This window comes from Ursus maritimus, unplaced genomic scaffold (assembly GCF_017311325.1).
Source record: "Ursus maritimus isolate PB19 unplaced genomic scaffold, ASM1731132v1 scaffold_2, whole genome shotgun sequence".
In the NCBI taxonomy this organism is placed as follows: Eukaryota; Metazoa; Chordata; class Mammalia; order Carnivora; family Ursidae; genus Ursus; species Ursus maritimus.
Genome location: NW_024424452.1, coordinates 24,322,951 through 24,341,726, shown reverse-complemented (window position 1 = coordinate 24,341,726; position 18,776 = coordinate 24,322,951). Strand labels below are relative to the sequence as shown.

General features: G+C 41.7%; 1 protein-coding gene across 2 annotated transcripts in view; it reads left to right on the top strand.

The window, feature by feature from the left end:
• The window catches only part of IQCK (IQ motif containing K), a 119,658-nt gene that overhangs the window by 54,303 nt on the left and 46,579 nt on the right, over positions 1–18,776 (top strand). For both annotated transcript variants that reach the window (XM_040635261.1, XM_008696959.2), the window contains one exon: positions 18–102. In XM_040635261.1, the coding sequence (XP_040491195.1) occupies positions 18–102 (85 nt within the window). The remainder of the gene's footprint in view (positions 1–17; positions 103–18,776) is intronic.

Sequence of the window (18,776 nt, the reverse complement as noted above, 5' to 3'; positions counted from 1 at the left end):
ATTTTATTGCTTTTCAGCCCCCGGCCTCCGATCCCACTTTCCCTCCTGCTGACAGAAGAAGAGGCAGCACTGCGCATTCAATCCTTCTGGAGAGCCTATCTGGTAAGAGTCATGTGCAATTATGGCATTTTGCCTGATGGGGAATTTTTGTGATGTGGAGGGCCCATGGGAAAACTGTTAGATGAATTTGAAATAGAGGGTACTATAGCTAACATCCAAAGCTCAGAAATAGGATTCTCTGTAAAATACATCTCAAAGAGTGATTTAGAATTTTTACCAAAACTTATGTTGCAGTGGTTATTAAAAATACCTTCCTCTTAATGTTGGGTTGACTGGCCTGTATTACCTAAAAAATAATATCATATCCATGCAAAGAGCAATACCGTGTTCATTTTAGGAAAAAAAAATAGAAAATTACAGAGCAAATACAAATTTTTGAGTCACTGAAATTATTACCCCAAAATAATCGTTGTTGGCAGTTTGGTATAAAAATTTCCAAACCTTAAAAATCTTAATGGATAGGGTAGGGGATGGGCAAAACAGTTGAAGGGGATAAGAGTACACTTACGTTGGTGAGCACTGAGTCATATGTGGAACCATCAAATGGCTATATTGTACACCTAAAACTTATATTGAACTACATGGGAATGCAAATGAAAAAAATAAAATAAAATAAAGCTTAAAAAATCTTAAAAGACGGAATAATATATAAACACATATCATATGTTAGAAGGAACCTTTTCTTTTGAAACCTGTCTTTTCTAGCCATTAGTTATTCCCAGTTTATCATTATTATAATAAATGCTGTAATAGATATCTTTGTGCAGGCATCTTTGCACATTTTCTGGTTGTTCATGTAGGACAAATTCTAGAGGCGGAATTTCTAGGTCAAAAGGTGAGTTCCTTTCTAAAGTTCCTGATCCGTATTGTCATGTGGCCCTTCAGGAAGGATGTACTTTGAAAAATTCTTACCAAATACATATGAGAGTGGCATGTGTCTCGTGCTAAAAAGCGTACATCCTCTTCAATTTGTTGGCAGAGTATCAACATCGAGAAGCTTCCAGGTAAACATGAAGCTCCCATTCTAAGTAGAAGCATGTCTCCACTCAAGTTGGAGTGTTAAACATCAGTGGAATGAGTTTAGATTGGATTTCAGGGGTGATAAATCACCACAGGAAAGGTCTCAGTGGATTTACGTGGAGGCCAAAGATGCATGTTGATGCACTCCTCAGAGTTACTACAGGAGACGTAGGCTGAGGGGAACACATCAGCAAACAAGTCTCCATGAAGAAGTTAGATTTCTTCTAACGAGATACAATTAATAAATCAACAAGCAAAATATTTGTTAAATGACCATTAAGTGGGACTGTCCTTTATTACAAGGAGCTTACGACTGTCTCAGGCAATATCGTCCAGTCATTCCCCTCCTTTTGTACATGGCACATTCCTGAACACCTGGGTCGAAGTCTGGCATGGAGGTTAAATAATAGACTTGCACATTATAAGGAGCAGTTTGTTCCCAAAGAGTTAAAAACCAGTTATAAAACCCTCTATTATACGCCACGATTTGGATATAACTTTTGATGTCATAGGTTTTCAGCATTTCATACATATTTTATACACGTGGTCTTTTTCCTTCATAATCGAATATCAGCAAGTTAGTTTTAGTTCAGGGATGCCCAACCTTTGGTGAAAAATTTCTGGCTTCCACGTGCTTTCTAAGCTCTGCCTTTGTCGTCAGCGTATTTCATTTGTAAGACTTACACTTATTACACTAGAATTAGCCGTTTTACTTTCCCATTTTCTGATCCTTGTAACGAAACCGTTAAGAGCAAAATGCAATAAAATAGTGATTTTCAAAATTTCCTTTCTTGGAAACAGCAAAGCCCTTTCTTCAAACCAAATCATACTCAGAAACCTGGAATATAACCAGTATGTTAACAGGAAAAGAGGATGTTCTGTCCCGGATTCTCCCATGCAATAAGACTTTCACACACAGGGGCCTGTGTTACAGGCACAGCATGAAAAACAGAGACATCTTTCTCTACTTATCATGGGCTTACATCCTTATAAATCCATTGTAAGTGGAAATATTGTGAGTTGAAAATGCATTTAATACACCTAACCCACTGGACATCGTAGTTTAGCTTAGGCTACAAACATGCTCAAAACATTTACGTTTTGCGTTGGGCAGAATCATCCCCTATAAAGTCTATTTTATAATAAAGTGTTGAATAGCTCATGGAACTTATTGAATACTACACCGAAAGTGAAAAATAGAATAGTTGAATGGGTACAGAATGGTCATCAGTGTATTGGTTTTGACCCTGGTGATCAGCTGGTTGACTGGGCGCTACAGCTCACTGCCACTGCCCCGGATCATGAGAGTATTGGACAGCATATCGCTCACCCAGGAAATGATCAAAATTCAAAATTTAAAGTACAGTTTCTACTTAAGGCATATGACTTTCAAACCATTGTATAAAGTGTAATCACTGTAAGTTGGGGCGGGGGGACAGAGGGAGTCTGTAGTCTGTAAAACAGCTGAATTCAGCTCATCGCACCAACAAACACTGCCATATAAAAAGATATCAAAATGGCTCAAAATTTAACTGGTTATAATACTGTCATCACGCAATAGCTAGAAATGTTCCTTATGGTACAAAAGATCTGTATAGGGCTAAGTGTATACTGTGTGAGAGTTAGGGTTGTTCAAATCCAAATTTCTCCTGTGCTATATATATAACCAAAGGGTGCCAAGTAGAGACGGGGGGAAGAGCCTAAGTTGTTGCTAGAAGGAAGGATGTCTGATATGTGGGATGACCTCAGAAGCTTCCACAAAAAAGGAGGGACTTGATCTCAGCCTTAAAAGAAAGATGGGACGCTAGAATATCAGTTGGGGACAAGATGGTATCTGATGAAGAAATAGCATATGTATATATATACATATATATGTATATATAATACCATTTTTTATTAAAACACGTGCTGTATAGGGGCACCTGGGTGACTCAGTTAAGCGGCCAGCTTTTGATTTCGGCTCAGTCGTGATCTCAGGGTCCTGGGATCGAGCCAGGCTTTGGGCTCCCTGCTCAGCAGGGAGTCTGCTCTCCCCCTCCCTCTGCCCCTGCTCGTTCTCTCTCTCTCTCTCAAATAAATAAAATCTTTTAAAAAGAAAAGGTATTGACAAGCGGATCCTAAAATTCATATGAAAATGTAAGGGACCCCAAATAGTCAAAACAGCCTTGAAAAAGAACAAAATTGGACGACTCATACTTCTCTATTGCAAAACTTACTATAAAGGTATAGTAATCAAGTGCTAGTGGCATAGGGACAGGCATAGATCAATGGAATAGAATTGAGAGTCCAGAAATAAACCCTTACATTTATGGTCAATTGATTCTTAACAAGAGTGCCAAGACCATTCGATGGGGAAAGAATAGTCTTTTCAACACATAGTGCTGCAACACCTGAGTATCCACGAAGCGGGCTCCCAGCGGAAGAGCCCGACGTGGGGCTCGATCCCAGAACGCCAGGATCACGCCCTGAGCCAGAGGCAGACGCCTAACGACTGCGCCACCCAGGCGCCCCTGGTCAATTGATTCTTAACAAGAGTGCCAAGACCATTCGATGGGGAAAGAATAGTCTTTTCAACACATAGTGCTGCAACACCTGAGTATCCACATGCAGAAGAATAAAGTTGGACCCCTACCTCATACAATATACAAAAATTCATCCAAAATTAATCAAAGACCTAAATGAAAATGCTATAACTATAGAAGTCTGAAAAGAAGATATAGGTGTAAATTTTCATGACTTTGGATTAAACAACAGTTTCCACAACAAAAAGCACAAGCAACAAGAGAAGAAAAATACATCAGACTTCATCAAAATTAAAACGTTTTGGCTCTTGGTGTGCCTGGGTGGTTCAGTCGGTTAAGCCTCTGCTTTCGGCTCAGATCATGATCTCAGGGTCCTGGGATGAAACCCCACATCTGGCTCCCTCCTCAGCAGGGAGTCTGCTTCTTCCTCTCCCTCGGGCCCTGCGCGCCCCTGCCGCCCGCTTGTGCTCGCCTGCACTCTCTCTCTCAAATAAATAAAATCTAAACAACAACAACAGAAACACCCAAACTTTTGGTTCTTAAGAATACCATCAAGTCAACAAAAAGACAATCCACAGAATGGAAGAAAATATTTGCAAATCATATATCAGACAAGGGTCTAATATCCCGAATATATAAAGAATTCTCACAACCCGACAAATAACCCAATTACAAAACTGGCAAGGGATTCGAATAGACACTTCTTCAAAGAATATATGCAAATGGCCAAGAGGCACATGAAAAGATGTAGGAAATGCAAAACAAAACCACAGTGAGATGCCACTTCACACCCACCAGCATGGCTAGAATCCAAAAGGCAATAACAGTGTTGGCGAGAATGTAGAGATCTTGGAAGGGCTCGCACACTGCTGGCGAGAATGGGAAATGGTGCAGCCACTTTGGAAAGCAGTTTGGCAGTTCGTCAAAAATCTAAGCATTGAGTCACTGCTCCATGACTCAGCAATCCTACTCCTAGGTATATATTTAAGGTAATTGAAAGCATCTCTCCATACAAACACTTGTACGTGAATGTTCGTGGAAGCATTACTCACAACAGCCAGAATGTGGGAAACAATCAAAATGTCCACCAACTGATGAATGGATATGTAAAAAGTGGTACATCCAGATGATGGAACGTTAGTCAGCCATAGAAAGGAATGAAGAATGAAGTACTGATACATGCTATGAAACGGATGAACCTTGAACACATTATGCTAAGTAGAAGGAACCAGACATAAAAGGCCACATATTCCATTTAAATAAATGTCCAGAATAGGTAAATCCCTAGACGGAAACCAGGTTAGTGGTGGTCAGGGACTGGAAGAAGAGAGGAACGAGGAGTGACTGCTAACAGTGGCATTGTTTTGGGTGATGGAAATGTTCTGGAATTAGGTGATGGAGATGGTGGTACAACTGTGAATAAAAACCATTGAATTGTAAACTTTAAAAAGGGTGCTTTTTATGTTATGTAAATTCTGTGTAAGCAAACAAACAAATGAATAATGGGAAAAAATACAAAGCAAGCCATTTCATACGTTTTAACCATGTGTTCTTCTGACACAAGGTCTTGATTTTTGACCTGATTTTTAAACAACGAACATCCTAAGACCAGAAAAGGGGATTTTCAAGAATTCACGAAGTGTTCTGTCACAGGCAGCACTCGCACAGACTCCCTCTCCTTACACACTCCCGTGTAGTTTTATTGCACTTACCATGAAGGGTTTGCAATTAATGAAAACCTTTACTTGAACTTTCTTAAACACTGTGAGGGAAAAATATAGCCCCCCACAAAATTGTTTTGTATGGTAAACTATGCATACCATGAAATTTACCATTTAAACCGTTTTTTAGTTGTTTAGTTCAGTGGCATTAAGCACATTCACACTGTTGTGCAGCCATCATCACCATCGATTTCTAGAACTTTCTTTTCATCTTTCTAAACTGAAACTCTGTCCCCACCAAACAATAACTCCTCCCTATGCCCTCCTTCCCACAGCCCCTGGCAGCCACCCTTTTATGTTCTGTCTCTATGGTTTGACTACCTAGATACCTCATACAAGCGGAATCATACAGTATTTGTCCTTTTGTGACTGGCTTATTACTTCACATAATTGTCGCATGTGTCAGAACTTCCTTCCTAAAAAGGAGGAAGAAGACTGAATAATAATAATATTCTTGACAGGAAGTTTTAAAATCCAGAAAGCTGACATCCTCACTTGTTAACATAAAACTAGCTGGACATCTCATAAAAATATATTTTAACCGACCACATTAAAAGAAATGTCACGTGGTATGAACAGCTATGTGTGGTGAACCATTCTTGGTAGCTGTGACTTTATAATTAGCCTTATAAATAGGTTCTGGTAGTTATTACTAGATGTTAAACACATCTGTAAAAGTAGACATGCTCTCGTTCCTTCTTTCCAAAATACTAGGTTAACAGTTAGAAAGCCAGATTGTTTCAACATGCAAAACTGAACTTTTTTTTTTTTTAAAGCTGTTTGGATATTGTGAATGAAGCTGGTCCTCTGAACACTTTCCTTTCTTAAGTGTGATTGGTGATAAGCTGCATTACCACATCAATGGTGCTCTTCTGCTGCTGAAATGCTGGATGTTACAGGTGACCATGAGTAGAGAAAACTCTGCTCTCCTATGAAGTTCAAATGAGGTTCCCATGGGCCATAAGGATTGAAATTTCTTTAATGATTTAGGAGGCAGAGACCAGATAAATCCACTGAATATTGATTCTGTCTAAATAAGCTTCGGGTGTTTTATGCCTTCTGCCCATTTGTTTTATTTTATTCTGTCTAACTCAGCCTAGACTCCAGCGTGGCATAGAGTCTTCCCTCCTCCCAGGATTAATGCCCCCTCCAGGCACTGTGACAGGTGACAATCACAAAGCCCATCAATCATGACTGTTTTCATTCATTTGGTGAACAATACAGTGCAAGGTTGCTCCAGCAGCCCCTTTGTGGCTTTGCAAAAAAAAAAAAAAAAAAAAAAAAAAAAAAAAAGAAAAGAAAGAAAGAAAGAAAGAAAGAAAGAAAGAAAGAAAGAAAGAAAGAAAGAAAGAAAGAAAGTAAAAGACTGGCAATCTCGATTTCCACCTGCAGAGAACAATGAGAATCTGCATTTATACCTTTGTCTATTGTGCAATGAGCTGGGGTGGTTGACGTGGCCCTGAGGAGAAACAGCTTGCTATAAACAAAGAGTACAGGTTTAGAGTTGGACAGCCCCCCTCCCCCTGGTTGTAGAGGTGGGTCTGTGCCGGCTTAGACACTTGAATATTGCATCCCTCTGGCTACAGGGTTTAGTTCATGACGGGCAAGGGACCTAAATCAGGCCAGTCACACCCAGTGAAACCATCCTGGGAGTCTCACAGGAGTTGTTGAGACAGAGCAGCTTGCTTGGCATGGGGGTTGCTGGGAGGCCAGGCTATCCGCACACATCTTGCCACTGAGTGAAAAACCTGACGGAAAAGTGACTGCAGAGGCAAGAGAGCTGGGAGCCAGGGGGCGCTGAGCCTTGAAGGCCATGGAGCACCTGGATTCAGCGGTGCCAGTGAGTCTCTTCCAGATGGGTTTCTGTCACAATCTAGAGTCCTGACAATGGTCATTTTCAAGACAAAAAGTTCTAGACTCTTGATTACTTGCACATGAAGGAGGATATTGGCACAAAATAAAAATCTGGGTCAACTCGTGTAGAGAAATCATTCCACATTGTCCCAGGGAAAGACTGTGGCCTATATGGACTTGCCTATAGCTGGAGAGGGGAAGCCTACCCCAAGGAGCAAATTTTTCTAAAACATACCTATTATTTTTATTTTTAAGTAATACATTTCCATTGTGTAAAAAAGGATAATACATAGAAGTTTTTTTTTTAAATTTAATGTATTTATCCTTCTAGAATTTTTCCTGTTTACATAGCAAAATTGTGATGATAAACACTGTTTTGTGCCTGCTTTTTCCCCTTAGTGATATATTGAGAATCTCCTTCTTTGTCAGTATACCAAGATCTGTCTTACAAATTGTAACGGCTCTATGATACATAATTTATTTAACCAGAGTTTGACATTCTAGTTTTCACTCCTATAGAAAATACATTATGAAAAATATCCTTGTTCATATGTCCTTGCACACTTATCTGATTTTCTTTATAAGGTTAATTGCTAGAAGTGGAATTGATGGCTCGAAAAGTAAGCACTTTTTTTCAGAGTTTTGCCAATAATGGCTATATTACCCCCTAGAGAGGCTAGAGACTAGCTTCTAGACTTATTTACATGCACCAGCAATATAGACAAATGTGCCCTGGTGTAGGTCTTGATGGGAGAGTGAAGAGAGGAAGAAGTAAGAGATTGGGACCATGAAGTATGTCTAGGGATGTTGGAGTTGCATGAACACTGTGCAGGAGGGTATAAATGGGTAAAACAATGTGTCCAGTTGTGTGGGTTGTCCACTGCACAACTCTGTCTAGGGAGTACCATTTGCTGTCAATACAGCAGACCTCTGAGGCTAGAAGAAGCCTGGGAGGTGGTGACTGAGTGGCCACTTGTTTTATCTTTCTTTTAATCCCACTGGGCTTGGTATCTCCTGGTCTATTCTGATAGCTAGAGGCCAGATAAGTGAAGATCGTCTCTGTGATACAATCTAAATGCACTACCAGAATCAGAGTTTCCTTCCTGAAAGCCTGCAGCAAGTTTGAGATTAAGTAAAATGTAAAACAATTAATATTCAATAATGTAGCAATTATAAAATAAAGACTGGGCATTTACTGAATGGAATATTATTATGTCAATACTAAAAATAATAAACAGAGCATAGTAACAAGATGGAGATTGCCATGGTACATTAGGTGAAGAAAGAATAAAATGTCTTATATGTAGATTATTTATAATTATGTTAAAAATACGGATATGTAGATAGTCCACTAGAAACAAATATATAAAATAATATTGTAGTTGTTCAGAGGTAGGATAAGGAGTGACGTTTTTGCCCTCCACTTTTTTCTATTTTTCAAATTAACTGCAAAGAATATATTGTTTTTATAGAAGAATAAAAATATTATCTAAATAGAGACTTGGAAACCTACATTCAACCATGATAATTTTTTACCCTTTTCCTCTTTAGTTCAAATTTGGCATCATAAGACTATTATTCCTGAGTCTTTTTAAGGCTGTGTGTGTGTGTGTGTGTGTGTGTGTGTGTGTGTGTGTATGTGTGTGGTTAGAAAAGATCTAGGTATTTATGCTCAAATAATATAGTAGGTTGCAAGGAAATTTGATTATTTTGCCTATAGCCCTCCTGTTACAGTGTTAATTAACAAGAAATAACAGACCACAAGTCATTTGGAGAGCGGTTTGATTTCACAAACAAAGAAAGCCTTTCACAGCACATGTGTTAGACTTCACTAGAGAAAACCCATTGGATCAGCCGACAATTTAAAAGGCAGGGGAGAAATATTGCCATTTCTCTCTTCAGAGCATTCTGAAGATTCTCAATGAAAAGTGGTGTGTGTTCCAAAAGAACTGAAAGTGGGGTCTCAAATAGGTATTTGTATACCTGTGTTCATAGCATTGGCACTACTTAAATCATGGAAGCACCTCAAGTGTTCATCGACACATAAATGGATAAGGAAAATGTGACATATACATGCAATGTAATATTACTCAGCCTTAAAAAGGAAAGAAATCTGTCATATGCTACAACGTAGATAAGGCTAAATGAAATAAGCCAGTCACAAAAAGACAAATACTGTATGAGTCCACTTACATGAGGACTTAGAATAGTAAGAATCATAAAGACAGAAAGTATAAGGGTTGTTGCCAGGGGCTAGAGAGAGGGTAAATGGGGAGTCAGTGTTCAGTGATTACAGCTTCAGTTTTACGAGATGGAAAGAGTCCTGGGGAAGGATGCTGGCGATGTTTGCACAACTATGTGAGTGGACTTAATATCACTGTACCGTACGCTTAAAAATGGTTAAGGTGGGGGGCGCCTGGGTGGCACAGCGGTTAAGCGTCTGCCTTCGGCTCAGGGCGTGATCCCACTGTTACGGGATCGAGCCCCACATCAGGCTCTTCCGCTATGAGCCTGCTTCTTCCTCTCCCACTCCCCCTGCTTGTGTTCCCTCTCTAACTGGCTGTCTCTATCTCTGTCGAATAAATAAATAAAATCTTTAAAAAAAAAAATCTTTAAAAAAAATTTCCTTAAAAATGGTTAAGGTGGTAAATTTTATGTTAAGTGTATTTTACCACAATAAAAAAAAAAAAGCAAGAGATGGGTGTTCTGTGTTTGATTTGATTTAACTTGATTTTCCCCTCTGAAAAACCATTCCTTTCTATTTAGAGATGACCTATATGGTTAGGTAGGAAATGGGTGACAAAAACAGCCCAAGATAAAAACCAAGCAACTATGAAAATGCTCTTCAAAGAAGACAAAGTTTTGTAGTTCCTCCCATATTTTTTCTGCAGAAAGCAGAAATTCCAAGTTGAGGCTCTGTACTTAGAGGAAGAGAAATTTTTGTCCACTTCAGGCAGCTGGCCGGGCCGGGCTGTTAGGCATGACCAAAAAAAAGTTGTTTTTGAAAGATCACTTGAAGGTCTCATTGTTAGCCCTAACTTTCTTGTTCTGGAAAGTTGTGCCTGAGTGGAAAGACTTATTTTATTCTATGTAAAACATGCCCTTTGGCTACTTGTTAATAATATGGACTCTACCAGCAGACAGATCTGTTTGAATCTGTACGTCAGGTTATTGATGACTTTGAGTGGGTTATTTAACTTCTGAACGACAGTTTCCTACTTGTAACACAGGACTATTAATGATTCCCACCTATGAAGGTGGAATCAGATGGTTAGTCCACATTTTGGCCTCAGCACAGTGCCAGGCACATAGTAAATCCACAATAAATGTTAACTGTTGTTGTTGTTACTGTTATTATTTAACTAGTATTACTGGTTCCATCTTACTTCATGGGGCTTTTTTTTTTTTTTAAGCTTTACACCCAACATGGGGCTTGAACTCAAGCAACCCTGAGATCAAAAGTTTCATGCTCTAGCCTGGGCCAGCCAGGCACCACCAGGATATCTTTTTAAAAAGTCAGCTAGTGGCCTCCTTCTAGTTCCTCAGAGATACCAAGCATGCTCCTGTCTCAGGGCCTTTGCACTTGCTGTTTGTTCTTTATACTTGGCAACTCTCAATCGTGGTAGCTTCTCTTGCTTCATTCAGGATTCTTCTTTTTTTTTTTTTTTTAAGATTTTATTTATTTATTCGACAGAGATAGAGACAGCCAGTGAGAGAGGGAACACAAGCAGGGGGAGTGGGAGAGGAAGAAGCAGGCTCATAGCGGAAGAGCCTGATGTGGGGCTCGATCCCATAACGCCGGGATCACGCCCTGAGCCGAAGGCAGACGCTTAACCACTGTGCCACCCAGCCGCCCCAATTCAGGATTCTTCTTGAATGTCTCTCCTCGTTACCCTTTCTAAAACAGCACCCACTCATCATTCTCCAGCCTCTTACTATGCTTTGTTTTCTGCCTGTCACTTACCAATTACCTGACATTGTATTGGATATTCATTTGTTCGTCCATTGCCGGTCGCCCTGACCAGAATGCGAGCTCCAGAAGGATAGAGGTTGGTTGACTTGTTCATCCCGTATCCCCAGCCCCTGGAACACTGTCTGGCACATACTAGGTACATAATAAATATTTTAGTGAAGAACTGAGTCCCTTAAATGATCTCTCTAATGAGGGCATTTGAAAACAAAGAAGAACAAACTGTTTTTGTTCCATTTTCAAAGCCCTTCTCTGGGATTTATGAAGGCGTTTAAACACAGACTTTTGTGGGGAGGTGCTTTTGTCCCAGGATCCTTGAACTCAACAGCTGTGCTCGTTAATCCCCCAGAGAGTACACTTGAGTAAAGTGTATTCATTTTAGCGTCGGTCTTCGTGAACCGCCTCTGCACCAAGCCTCATAATGTGAAGAAGTGAAGTGTATTACGGGAAATTACGATCCCCCAAACAGGCCTGAAAGGACAGCATCGGCCAAAGTCTCACTGGGTATCTTTAGTTCATCTGCGTATTGGACAGAAAAGATTTTCTTCGTTTGGAATTTCTCTTCTGAGTGCTGATATCTGCTGGCAGGTGGGCAGACTGTGCTGGCAAAAGTCAGACATCGTATTGTGCAAAAGGAATGCTAAAAATGGGGCACTGCATCAAATTACCCCCAGTTTTCCTCTTGATGGTGCACAGCCATGTCTCGATAGCCTCAGAGGGACTGGTCATGATCTTTGTGATTTGATAAGCAATCTCTGCCCCAGGTTCCTCTAGTGGGAAGTCCACATGGAAAGATTTATCTTCTTGTGGAATCTTCTTGGTGTTTGCTGGCCGATGGATATAGTTTCAGTCCGTTTCGCCTTACCTTCCCACCCAGAAGATCGAATCCTAAAGAGCCCTTTCCTTCGGGCTATCTTGGAGGTATTTGTGAATTCTACGTAGTGAAATTGGTTTTGAGCATTTGCTAACAGATGGAGAGTGTTTATAAACTGTTAGGGAGGTCAAGGCCACCTTTACAAGTCCCAGTGATTGAATGGAAGAAAACTCCTGAACTTCTCAACATTGTAGAGGCCTTGGTTTTAAGCTGAGGATTCTGATATTAGACTGCTAGCATTTGTGGTGGAATGCTCCCAAGGATGGCTGCTGTCAACCCTTCTGCCAGTTCCACTCAAATAGAGGCCTTACGCCTTTCACTGATGTGTGACTCCATTTCTTCACTCTTTCATTTGACAAACATGCATTGAGGATCTTCTTGCCAAGAACAGTGCTGGGTACTTTACAAACAGAGCTCATCTGTCCCGTGACGAGCTCAGAGGCAGCGATAACAGGAAGAATGATAATAATATTAAGAATAGCAAAATCTAGGGGCGCCTGGGTGGCTCAGTTGGTTAAGTGGCCAAGTCTTGATTTGGGCTCAGGTCATGATCTCAGGATCCTGGGATCGAGCCCCACATCAGGCTTCCTGCTCAACGGGGAGTCTGCTTGAGATTCTTTCCCTCTACCTCTACCCCTCCCGTGCTCCTGTGTGCACGCTTTCTCTCTCTTCCTCTCTCTCTCCATCAAAATAAATAAATACATCTTAAAAAAAAAAAAAGAAAAAGAAAAGAAAAAGAGTAGCAAAATCAAGTATCTTGGGTTACTTGCTAGGTGCCAGGCACCGAACTAAGCGTTTTACAAGCACTGTCTCCTTTATGCTTCATGCTGATCTTATAAAGTAAGCAGGTATGTGCTACTATTATCTCATGTGTAGACGAACCAACCAAGGCTTAGAAACCCTAAGTGACTTGGCCAACATCACACAGTGATAAGTGGTAGGGCCAGGGTTTTAAGCTCAGGTCTGACTGTCCTCAGAACCCCATCTCTCTCTTTAAAAAACAAAACAAAACAAAGCCATCTTGCATTCCTACTAGAAATGTATGAGAGTTCCCATTGCTCCATGTCCTTACCTGTACTTAGTATACGCAGTCTTTTTAATTTTAGCCATTTTAGTGGGTGTGTAATAATATCTAATTTTGTGTGTGCGTGTGTTTTTTGGTTTGTTTTGTTTTTTTAAAGAGAGTGAGACAGAGTGGTGGGGAGGAGCAAGGGGAAGGGGAGAAAGAATCCCAAGCAGGCTCCGTGCCCAGCACAGAGCCCGATTCGGGGCTCAATCTCACAACCCTGAGATCATGACTGGAGCTGAATCAAGAGTTGGATGCTTAATTGACTGAGCTATCCAGGCGCCCCAAGTGTGTGCATATGTTTTAATCAAGTTTACCAAGATATACATTACACACAGTAAAATTTACCCTCTGTAGTGTATAGTCTTTCAATTTTGACAAATGCATATAGTATAACTACCCCCATAATAAAGGCATAGAAACATTTATGTCATCCCCCCAAATTCCCTCAGGCTGTCCCTCTGTAGTTAACCCCTGCCCCCAACCACCAGCCTCCGACACTCACTGATCCGTTTCTGTTCCTCTGGTTTTGCCTTTTCCAGAATGTCAGATAAGTGGAATCCTAAAATACATAGTGTTTGTATCTGGCTTCCTTCACTGGACCTGATGCATTTGAAATTCTTTCACGTGGCTCTGTGTATCAGTAGCCTCTTCCTTTTTATTGTCGAGCAGCATGCCACTATAACACCCCAGTAAGAGGGGGTTCTCAATCCTGGTGATGAATAAACATGTGTGAGTTTAACAGAAGACTAATTTATACCTGCTGATTGCAGTGGTTTCAAGTTGCACCGTGTATCAGGGTCATCCTTGGAAAGATTTTATTCTTAAATTCTAATACCCAAGGCCTCATTCCCCTGAGATTCTTGTTCAACTGTCCAGAATGAGAACAGGAGATAGGCAGTTTTTAAAAGACACCCCCCCCCCAGGTGACACTAACGTATAGCCCGGTTTAAGACGCACCAATGATTTGGAATCTACTTTGCGACCTACCAGTTGGATGATCCAGGACAAATCACGACCCTTGGAATCTCAATTTCTTTCTCTTCAAGTTGCGATAATAATAGTTGCCCAGTCTAACTCACCAGGTTATCATAAGGATCAAAATGTTTTCTGGTGGTGACCCATGAGAAGTGTCCTATGAACTCTAGCTGCAGAAATGAACAGTATCAATATGGATGTAATGATCCCTCCGTGTCTTTCCTGTTTTGGAAAGTACCAGAGGTTCTATTTCTTAAACCAATGAGAGAGGTTTTCAAGAGCAAATGGAAAGAGCAGTCTTTCTCTGTCGGTTTTATGTGTGCTATTGTATAGGAGTAACTGGAACGCAAACAGATGGAGATGAGAAGTGGGATAAACACACGCCTTTCCGGCACAGTGGGGATGCGGGCAGAACTGGGCATGGCTGGAGACCACCATCTTCTGCCGGATGGGTTAAGTCAGCACATTTGCAAAAAGTAAACACTGATGTAGCTGAAAGGACAAGGCAAGCCGAGGTGTGGCGCCAAGGATACAATTACAGGGCAGCTCCTGATCCAGTCCTTACCCCCGGGAAGAGTGAGAGGAGGGCCCCTTGTCAGCAGCAAACATCATATGAAACAAGAGGTCATTTTACAGCCACATCTGGCCACCTCAGGACATACTGCAAGGAGCACCGTGTAGGTTTGGGTAGGGAAAGGAATGGCCATCTTTGTATGAAAAAAAGTCTTTCATTGATATTTTTATTGTAAAATAGCAGATATTCATTGTAAACAAAACCCAAGCCATATAGAAATAACGTCTTAGCTTGGGCTGCTGTAACAGAACACCATAGACTGGGTGGCTGAAGCAACAGACATTTATTTCTTACAGTTCTGGAGGCTGGGAGGCTCAAGATGAAGGTGCTGCATCGGCACAGTCAATGTCGGGTGAGAGCCCCTTCCTGGCTCGCAGAGGGCTGCCTTCTTGCTGTGTCCACTCACGGCAGAGAGAGAGAGAAAGAACAAGCTCTCTGATTTCTTCTTTCTTCTTTTTTTTAAGATTTTATTTATTTATTTGAGAGAGTGAGCGAGTGAGAGCATGAGCAGGAGGAGGAACAGGGAGAGAGGGAGACGCACACTTCCTGCTAAGCAGGGAGCCCAACATGGAACTCGATCCTGGGACTCTAAGATCATGACCTAAGCCGAAGGTAGATGCTTAACCGACTGGGCCACCCAGGCACCCCTCTCTGATTTCTTCTTATGAGGGTACTAATCCCATCCTGAGGATCCTACCCTGGTGACCTCATCTAATCTAATTACCACCCCCAATACCGTCACACTGGGGGTTAGAGCTTCAACATACGAATTTTGGGGAAACACATTCAGTCCATAGCAAATACTTTAAAGTTAAATGTGGAACTCTCCATTCCTGTCCTACTCTAAACCCGTTTCCCAGGCAAAACCACTATTAACAGATTGGCATGTATCTTTTTAATGTTTTCCTTTTGTCTATATGAACATTTTTGTATATGGATTATATTGTGTTTTTTATAAACATAGGATATTTATTTTTATAAGTTTGGGCTGACACTCTACAGCCTGCATCCTGCCTTTCATTTAGCTTTGAGGATCGCTTTCCACATCAGCACACGTACATCTATTCTGAAGGAAATAGATTTGTATTTGTATTTGAAGGAAAACACCCTACAAATGTAGTTGGCAGGTAGGAACCTGACTAAGCACTTTCTCATTCAAAATACTTCCAACCCGAAGTGAGCCCCGAGATGGCAGGACCGAGGGAAACTTTAGGAGTTGGTGTCGATTTCTAGTTCCTCAACAAGTCCAACAATCAGTGACTTTAAGGGCCAGCCTTTTTCCTTCTGCTTTCTTGTGAGTGTTGGCTTCCCCAGATTGCTGGTCAGCTGTACAGCTTTCTTGACTTCCTCTTCCTCCTTTCCAGAGAGGGCTGTCTTCTGGTGCAGCTGTTGGAGGCGGGGCGGGGCGGGGGGGGGGGGGGAGTGCGTTTCCTCCCTTTGTGTGTATCATTAGCCATCTCTCTGGCTTCCCTCTGGGGACAGCCGCCCAACCAGGTGAGCCGGTGTCATTTCAAGCAGCACTTCCGTTCTCAGGCAGGGGGTTGGTTGTCGTTTCTGGATGACGTCTGATATGGCCCAGGTGAAGAGGGTTGGCATCTGGCACAGAGACAATGGCACACTACTTGGTGCAAGTCACAATTTCTTTGTAAAGGATATGCTGCCTACAATTCCTGTTCAAAACAATTGTTTTTTTAACACTTTGCAATTTTTTAGGCTAACTTGAAGGCAGTATAGCATAAAGGTAAGCAAGCAGGCTCTATAATTAGATCAATTCATTCACTGATATTCATTCACTAGTATTTATTGGGGACCTGTTATGTGGCAGGCAGGCATTGGTCTAGATGCTGGGCATACTGCAAAGAATAAGACCATGTCCCCGCCCTCAAGAAGTTTGCATTCTTGCAATAGACTGTAAACAGGTATGAATAAATAGGTAATATAATGCCGAGAAGTGTATCAGCTAGCAATTGTCCTAATAATGTTGCTTAACAAACCAGCCCAAACTCAGTGGCTTACAACGTACATTTATATCCTACTCACATGCCAGCAATTCAGCCAGGTTTCAGCTGTTCTAGGTTGGGTTTGGCTACACTTGGATCTAGGCTGTTGTGTTCTATGTAGTTTTGTCTAGGGTCTGTCATTCTTCTGAGGTCAGTAAGCTACCAGGGGGGAGATCAAAAGCTTTCAAATGGGTGAGGAGAAACACAATGAGTCTTAAGACCTAGCCTGGGGACATGCCACTTCCCCACACATTCCACTGGCTGAAATGAGTCATGTGGACAAGCCCAACATCAATGAAGCTGAGAAGAGGGACATATCCTCACTTAGTTTTCATCAGGCCAGCATCCATGATGACTCCACAGTCATCCCCACCTCCCGATATTCACATTCCTGGGGCATCCCTTCCCACAACTATACCAGGGTTGATATGTGCAGCCTTCGTCTCTCTCTCTCTCTCTGTCTTGGATCATTTGCTCTGGGAGAAACCAGCTACCATGTCATGAGCAGTCCTACAGAGATGCCCACATACAAGAAATGGAGACCTCCAGCCCATAGCTGTGTGACTGAGCCTTCTCAGGTGCAGCTCCTCCAGCCCAATCAAACCTTCAGGGGACTGACTACAGGCCCAGCTAACATCCTAGCTGTAACCTCATGAGAGACCCTGAACTAGAACCACCCAGCTCAGCCGCACCTGGATTTCTAAGCCTCAGAAACTGTGTGACATAAGAGTTCATTGTTGTTGTGAGCCACCAAATTTTGGGGGGTCATTTATTATGCAGCAAAGGAACCTAACACAATAACTCAGGCTACTGTAGAGAGAGCAAACTGTAGGGGGATAGAAATAGAAGCTGGAAGGGCACTTGGATGGCTCAGCCGGTTAAGCATCTGCCTTTGGCATAGATCATGATCTTGGGGTCCTGGGATCAAGACCCACATGGGTCTCTGCACTCCACGTGCAGAGTCTGCTTGTCTCTCTCTGCCCCTCACCCTACTTGCTCTCTCTCTCTAAATTACATAAATCTTAAAAAAAGAAAGAAAGAAAAGAAAAGAAAAGAAAAGAAAAGAAAAGAAAAGAAAAGAAACAGAAGCAGGAAAACTATTATAATATCTACATCCCTGCTACTCAAATTGGGGTTCATAGACCAGTGGCATCATCTTCACATGACAACTGGTTGGAAACTCAGAATCTAGGCCCCACCCTAGACTTCTCAAATTAGAATCTATATCTTGACAAGCTGCCCCGGTGAGTCTTTGGATGGGAAAGTTTGAGAAGCAGAGCTGGTAGCTGGAGTGCCATGATGCGGGTTTGAATCCCAGCTTATCAACCCTGTGACCTTCAGTAAATTACTTAATTTCCCTAAGCCTCTGTTTTCTTTCCTGTAAAATGAGTGTGATGAATAGTGTTGCCTTCACAGGGTTATATGTGAAGATAGAAAGGAAATGGTGCAAGTCAAGTGCTTAGTATAGTGCCTGGCACATGGTTAGGGCCTCATAAGTGTTAGCTCTTTATTGACTTGATCTGATCCATGTATTTTCTTCCCTAATATTTCCTGATCGTTTCTAATGATTCGCTTTAATTTTTTTTATTCTCTGTCAAAGAAAATCCTATCAAACAAAATCCTGTTTTGCAAAATGTCCTTGAGCTCATCAGAAAGACCCTTGTGCCCAGCATGATTCCAGTGATACCCCAGAATGAAGGCACCTGATTTCCACCATCAGTTCCCAGGCCCAGTTCTCAGGGCAATTTTCAGGGCCACCCGGCAGGCCAAAATAGGCCACAGCACTATAAATAGTGAGTTTAGGCTGCTTGGGGCCTACCTTCCCAGGCCAGACCCTTTCCCTTCCCCCCTGCCTGATCCTGTGGTTTTTAAAATATACTCTGGGTTATACCTGCAAGTGGATTTTTCTTAATATGCCCAGAAAATGCTTTGCCAACTTGACAGACTGTCTGCAAAACCCCCCTTTTTATTTGCTCAGTTGCAACATATCCCAAATATGTGATGGAAGGTGATAAACCAAACTCCCAAGTGTGTCGTGGGGAGTAAATGAGGAAACTACATACTGGTGGGACTGGCGACAGAATGTGTAGGGCCTAGTGTAAAATGCAAATGCAGGGCCCCTTGTTCAAAGTTTTAG